This window comes from Rhinatrema bivittatum, chromosome 8, assembly GCF_901001135.1.
Source record: "Rhinatrema bivittatum chromosome 8, aRhiBiv1.1, whole genome shotgun sequence".
NCBI lineage: Eukaryota > Metazoa > Chordata > Amphibia > Gymnophiona > Rhinatrematidae > Rhinatrema > Rhinatrema bivittatum.
In genome coordinates, this window is record NC_042622.1 from 218,487,749 (window position 1) to 218,493,748 (window position 6,000).

Consider the following 6,000-nt stretch of genomic DNA (forward strand, 5'->3'; position numbering starts at 1 on the left):
ATTCCAGCCAAAACAAAATCCCCCGGGGAAACATCTGTTTCCAGCAGGGGGGGGGGGGCCCGGAATCTCAAGCTCTTTCAAGACCTGCGGGATTAAAGGATCTAGCTCATCCTTACCAAACAAATGGAGGATCTGGGGGTCATCCCCTTCAACCAGGACATTTCCCTCTAAATCACCCCCTACATCCTGAATCAAGGGGTCTGGGAACGGGACAATTGGCTATGCATCCCCCGGATTTACTGGCAGCCAGGGACAACAAACCCCTGCATGCCCAGCGCCTGCAGCGGACTTGGAGACCTTAGGGGGGAGAGGGACCCGCATCCTCCCAGCCAGCCTCTGCCTCTAGGAAGGCTCGATGCCTCAGCAGAACAAACCGCGAAGAAATGGAACTTGCCTTTTTAGAGTGTCTCCGCAGATCCGGGGGGGGGGGGTTATGCGCTGCGAAATCACGATCTCTTTGTGGGTTGAGGGCCGGAGGAGAATCAGGAGGGAAATCCCCTCCGTCCGATGCTGCATCCTCGCTGCTCGGCATGTGAGCCGACGGCACTCTCCGCGTGGCCGCAAAAGGGGGGACCCACTGGCAGCGCTCGGCCTCCGAGAGGGTCCCTCGCCCCCGGCAGCAGAGATCCTTGAGAGAGAGCCGTGCCCCTGACTCCCTGCAGGCCAGCGCACGCGGCATAGCAGCCCGAAGCTGCTAGAGCAGGGAAAAAAGCGCGCGAACACAGCAGAGCTGTGACTGAGGTAAAATAAAGACGCGTTGGGTGACCAGGCCACCCCCTCAAGAGTCCCAGGACCCTAGCGTGGCAGGACTGATGAAGCAAGAGGGTAGGTGATCTAAGAACGCCGTGTGGGCAAATAGTGGATTAGGCACCAAATATTGTCCAAAAATTCTTTAGCCCCTGAGGCAGCCCCGCTGGGGCGAAACTTGGCCTGAGTCGGGCAAAGTATGAATTTTGTGTCTCCATCCAAATAAAGAATTTTTGGACAATATTTGGTGCCTAATCCACTATTTGCCCTAGCGTGGCAGGCCAGGGCCAACAAAGCGATCAAACAGCCTGCCACCCACAGGACTTACTATATGCTTTATTTATTTATTTTTTTATAAAAGTAAAATCTGATCCCCGCTTCTTTCCTGTGATAGTTAAGCCCCCCTTCAGAGGTGAAACACCCCTGGAATATACTTACAAGGGGGGGGGGGGGGGGGAGGAGAGTGACCGGCCCACCAGTGAATACTCCCCCTGGTCCCAAGTGATCACTTCCTCCGGGAAATAGGCCTTAGGGCACTGCCCTGCCAAGCATCAGAACTTAGACTAGTACATGTGAAAAGAAAGGACAGAAACCAAACCTATCCACTGATCTAACTACCTTAAACAAAAGAAATTGATCTAGTCAAAGGTCAGCAAAAAGTCAAACCTGAATAACCAAACTCAAATTTAGAAAAGATCTGGACCGCAGGTTATGCTCTCTCAATCTGCTGGAGTCAGAGATATACAGAGGGATCACAGGTGGCACACCAGTATATCTAGGGGGTGCTTTTCAGCTTTTCTCTGACTCCATCTGCTGGACAGGAGGCATAACCCAGCAGTCTGAACTGAACCTGGTACGTACAGGGAACTTCTATTTTTGGGCACCTTCCCAAATCTTCCCACATGTATAATTAAGTTCCACCAAGCCTGGAAAATCCCAAGTACTGGTCAAGGATCAATAGAAGCTACAAACATAGCCGAGGAGCTATAGCCTTCTACTGCCAGGCCACATGAAAGAGGGCGGGGAACGGCAGCAACACATCTATTGCCAATCTGCATCTCAAAGACTAGCAAATGACGAAACTAGGAAAAAAGTCCAAGAGGCAGTGAAAGAATTAGAGAAAAAAAAAAAAGCTGCAAATAAACATGAACCAAATTAAATTGGAACACAGTAGTTGGAAGAAGTTTCCAAGATAGTCTCCCAACCTTATATGGTAATCCTCACCATTCGAGATTTCGCCATATTTACTGAATAACTGCTCCAGGCATGCCTCATCAGTACTGAAGCTCAGGCCGCCTACAAACAGCTTCGCATCATCATCACACGACATCTGGGAACAAAGCATAGGAGACTGGGCGCAAAACACACACTCTGTGACGCGCCCCAGGGCAAGAACACCCCCTTCTCACAGCAATCCTTCGTCCCCATGCAAGATTTCTCTCTCAGTACCCTTTTTCACGCTCCTCTTAATTCATCCCCGAATGGGCCTAGTCTACGACTACAGGTCCTTGCAAATTACTCCCACCCAAACAGCAATAGCCCATCCCCGTGCAACAACCCCGTCAAATACTATCGCCTCCTCCCACCACCCCATTCCCTCCGAAGTTAAAATTCCTTTCCCACCCTAGCTACCCCCAGCCCGTTCCCGCTTCCCCAACGCAGGGGCCACCACCCGAACTCAGGCTCGGCGCGATAATCGGATTAAGAAGGAACGGTCTATAATCGTAACACGGCTCGCGCCCATTACCCGCTGCGTCACCATCCGGGTCCTCACATTTTAGGCCTCATCTCTTTAATCCAGATGCAGAGGCGCCATTTTCTTAACAGCGCCTGGAGCTGCAGTGTTTCCAGCTCGTCTATCGCCGGGCGCTAATTTATACTCCCACCTTCTAGGGCACGAAATAAAGGGCCTATAATAGGAACGATAAAGTCCGCGCTTAGCCCCAAGGTCTTACCGTGACTAAAGCCCAGAACAAAAGAACCAATCCTTCCAACTTCAGAAACGGCGGGAAATAGAGAGAAACAGAGGGAAGAGGCTTCTTATATAGCCTTACTCAGCCCGCCCATCTTATTAATATTAATAGAGCGACACCTCCCCTTCCTCAGCCGTTCAGCCAATCAAGCATCCAAATTGCTTGGGCAATGGGCACGCCTCAGGTCCTCTTCGTCGCCGGTCGCGACCCATTCGCTAATAGATTGAGCAGCAGCAAATAGTTTTTAAAATTCCCAAATGAAATGCTGCAGACCTCAACTGTAGTGTGCACCTAATACAGGTATCTCACAATGTGTAAGGTTTAATAATACCCCAGCAGCTTGGGGAGCATTTTGAGTTGTTGCAAAAGGTGTTTTGTTTTGGTTTTTATGACTTAGTAGTACTCGCGTGATCAATCTCATTCGCATTTGGCGGAATATACGTCTGTACTATATACATGATTAAATAAAATTATTGTATGTCATCCTTGGGATGGGTTCTTGCATATTTACTCATATACTTTGGTCGATAGACGTTTTTTGACCACAATCCGCAGCAACACAAATGCACCTTTCTCACTTTTACTTTGGCTTTATTGTCAACAGCATTCCCACTTTCTTTTCTTCAAACACTCTTTCGAAAAGTGTAGCCATCCCCTAGGCTCTCTTATCACTGACCATGGATTTGGTGACGGCAGAACGACAATGTCGTCCTCCGAGGGCGGCTTCCAGAGCAATAATTTACGGGCCGATACAGTAAAAATTGCTGGAGAGTGGGCCGGCGGTAAAAAGAGGCGCTAGGGACACTAGCGCGTCCCTAGCGCCTCTTTTCAGACAGGAGCGGCGGCTGTCAGCGGGTTTGACAGCCGACACTCAATTTTGCCGGTGTCTGTTCTCGAGCCCACTTACAGCCACAGGTTCGGAAACCGGACGCCGGCAAAATTGAGCATCCGGTTTTCAACCGGCGAGCTGCGGGCCTATTTCAAAAAATTTTTTTTTTACTTTTTTTAAATTTTCGGGACCTCCGACTTAATATTGCCATGCTTTTTACTGCTTTTCTGTGCACTTTCCCGGTGCCCGAAGAAATTAACGCCTACCTTGGGGTAGGCGCTAATTTCTGAAAGTAAAATGTGCGGCTTGGCTGCACATTTTGCTTTCTGAATCGCGCAGGAATACCTAATAGAGCCATCAACATGCATTTGCATGTTGCGGGCGCTATTAGGTTCGGGGGGGGGGGGTTGGACCGCGTTTACGACGCGCTATTAGGGGTAATAGTTGGATGAGAAGGAAAGGTCTTGGCTGGAGGCCCTGCCGAGCCGGAGCGATGCCTCCGGCGTATCCCATTCCCTGGAAAGCAATTCCAGTATCGTTGGATGAGACGAAAAGGTCTTGGCTGGAGGCTGAAGACCTGCGAGAACGGGGTCTCCCTGCTTACTCCCGCTCGGTGGACCCATGGGCTCCGCAGCGGGATCAATGTCCAATTCGTCCACCACATGTGGGATGATGGGATCGAGCTAGTCTCGCTGAAAGAGGCGTAAGATGCGGGGGGGTCATCTCACTCCATTTGTGCCTGGGCCCCCGGATCATCCAGAGCTGGGTCCCCTGACGGATCTGGAGCCGGATCTGTGGTCTGGATGACCGGCGGAGACACACCACCCGAACTCGGTAGGGCCCTTGAGCGGCAACTGGTCCCTGGGAGCCTCCTGGCCTCTGGATAGTGACAGCCCGTGACAACCCCTGTAGGAATCTGAGGTACAGCTGGGGGTGGCACAGGTAAAGGATCCACCAATCTGGGCACCTTAGCGGGAGGAGGAACTGACGTTGGATCCTGGGACTGGCTCTGCCACGCCAAATATGCGAAAGACCGAATGTTCAAATTGCAAGCGCACGTTCGCAGATTGTTATCCAAGCAGGTGCCCATCGTCTGGGACTATTTGCAGGTGTTGGGGTCCATGACGTCAACACTGGAATTGGTACCTTGGGCGTTCGCTCATATGCGGCCTGTTACGCTCCCCCTTGTTGCTGCGCTACAGGAGGTATCTCACCTTTCCACCGGAGGCCGCTCCGAAGCCAGGGCCTCGCCTGTGTTCCATCCGGGACTTGCTCCAGGGCCTGGAGGCCTAGCTGTTCCTGAGGCCTGCCTGTGGCTTGCATGGCTATGTTTGGACTTCCTGGTTTCCGGCCACGCCCTTTTCCTAGGGGCTGGCCCGCAGCTCTCTACCCCAGTTATAGGGCCAGCAAGGGGTGGTCCTGGCAAGCTCCTCCTAGGGAGTTACCCACTTCAGCAGTATATAAGGACTCTCTTGTCACTTGCAACTGGCCTTCGGATTGAGTGCTACAGTTGCCTGTACCTACTTCTTGATCCAGGTCCTCCGTGGTCTGCCTTGTATTGATGGCTCCTTGTCCTGTCTCTGTCCTGATGTCGGCCTTTGGATTGAGTGCTACAGTTGCCTGTACCTCCTTCTCGATCCAGGTCCTCTGTGGTCTGCCTTGTATTGATGGCTCCTTGTCCTGTCTCTGTCCTGATGTCGGCCTTTGGATTGAGTACTACAGTTGTCTGTACCTTCTCCTCGATCCAGGTCATCCGTGGTCTTGCTTGTGTTGATGGTGCCTTGTCCTGTCTTGATGCCTGTTCCAGTCCGTGCCTTGATGTGTTTCCTGATGTCTGTTCCGGATGTGCCATGATGTCTGTTCCTGATCCCATGCCTGATCCAGTTCCCACCGTTCCTACCTGCTTGAGGCTGCCAGGAGTGCAGCAACCTTTCCTGCTTGAGGCTGCCAGGAGTGCAGCAACCTTTCCTGCTTGAGGCTGCCAGGAGTGCAGCAACCTTCCCTGCTTTAGCTGCCAGGAGTGCAGCAACCCACCGTTTCCTCTTCCCTGCGCGTGTCACGCTCCCGCGTTTGTGGGACAGGGTGGTCCGTGACCAGTCCAGCCGTGCTGGCTGTGTAGGGCGCCTTGAGAGACAGTGCCCATGTCTTGCTTCAGCCCCTGCCCTGATGTCTTCAATGTCTCGCTTCAGCCTGTCTTGGATGTCTTGCTTCAGCCCTCGTCTGACGTCTTCTGTGTAAGGACTCTGCCCTCGCCTCTGTCCGGCCTGCCGCCCATTGCCGTACCCAGCGGCAGGTCCGAAAGGGCCGGGAACAGTCGGAGGACCGTTCATCAATCAACTTCCCAGTGTTGGTTGCCATGGGCGTGCAGGTCCGGCTGAGGGTCAGACTCCACTCCTTACTCCCTGCTTTTGTACCCGCCTGGCTCACCATGCCTGCTCAGCTCACCTCCCA

At 52.6% G+C, this 6,000-nt stretch overlaps 1 protein-coding gene across 7 annotated transcripts in view; it reads right to left on the reverse strand.

Annotated features, from left to right (window-relative positions):
* The window catches only part of LOC115097457 (cold-inducible RNA-binding protein-like), a 71,844-nt gene extending 69,012 nt beyond the window's left edge, over positions 1 to 2,832 (reverse strand). For 5 of the 7 annotated variants that reach the window (XM_029613297.1, XM_029613296.1, XM_029613295.1 and 2 more), the window contains exons 1-2: positions 2,703 to 2,831; positions 1,972 to 2,077 (exon numbers count right to left, since the gene is read on the reverse strand). In XM_029613297.1, coding sequence (XP_029469157.1) covers positions 1,972 to 2,077 — 106 coding nt within the window. In that variant the 5' untranslated portion in view covers positions 2,703 to 2,831. Of the gene's footprint in view, positions 1 to 1,971; positions 2,078 to 2,702 lie in introns of all 7 variants that reach the window. The other 2 variants (XM_029613298.1, XM_029613292.1) reach the window with 1 other exon arrangement.
* Between the last annotated feature and the right edge of the window lie 3,168 nt (positions 2,833 to 6,000).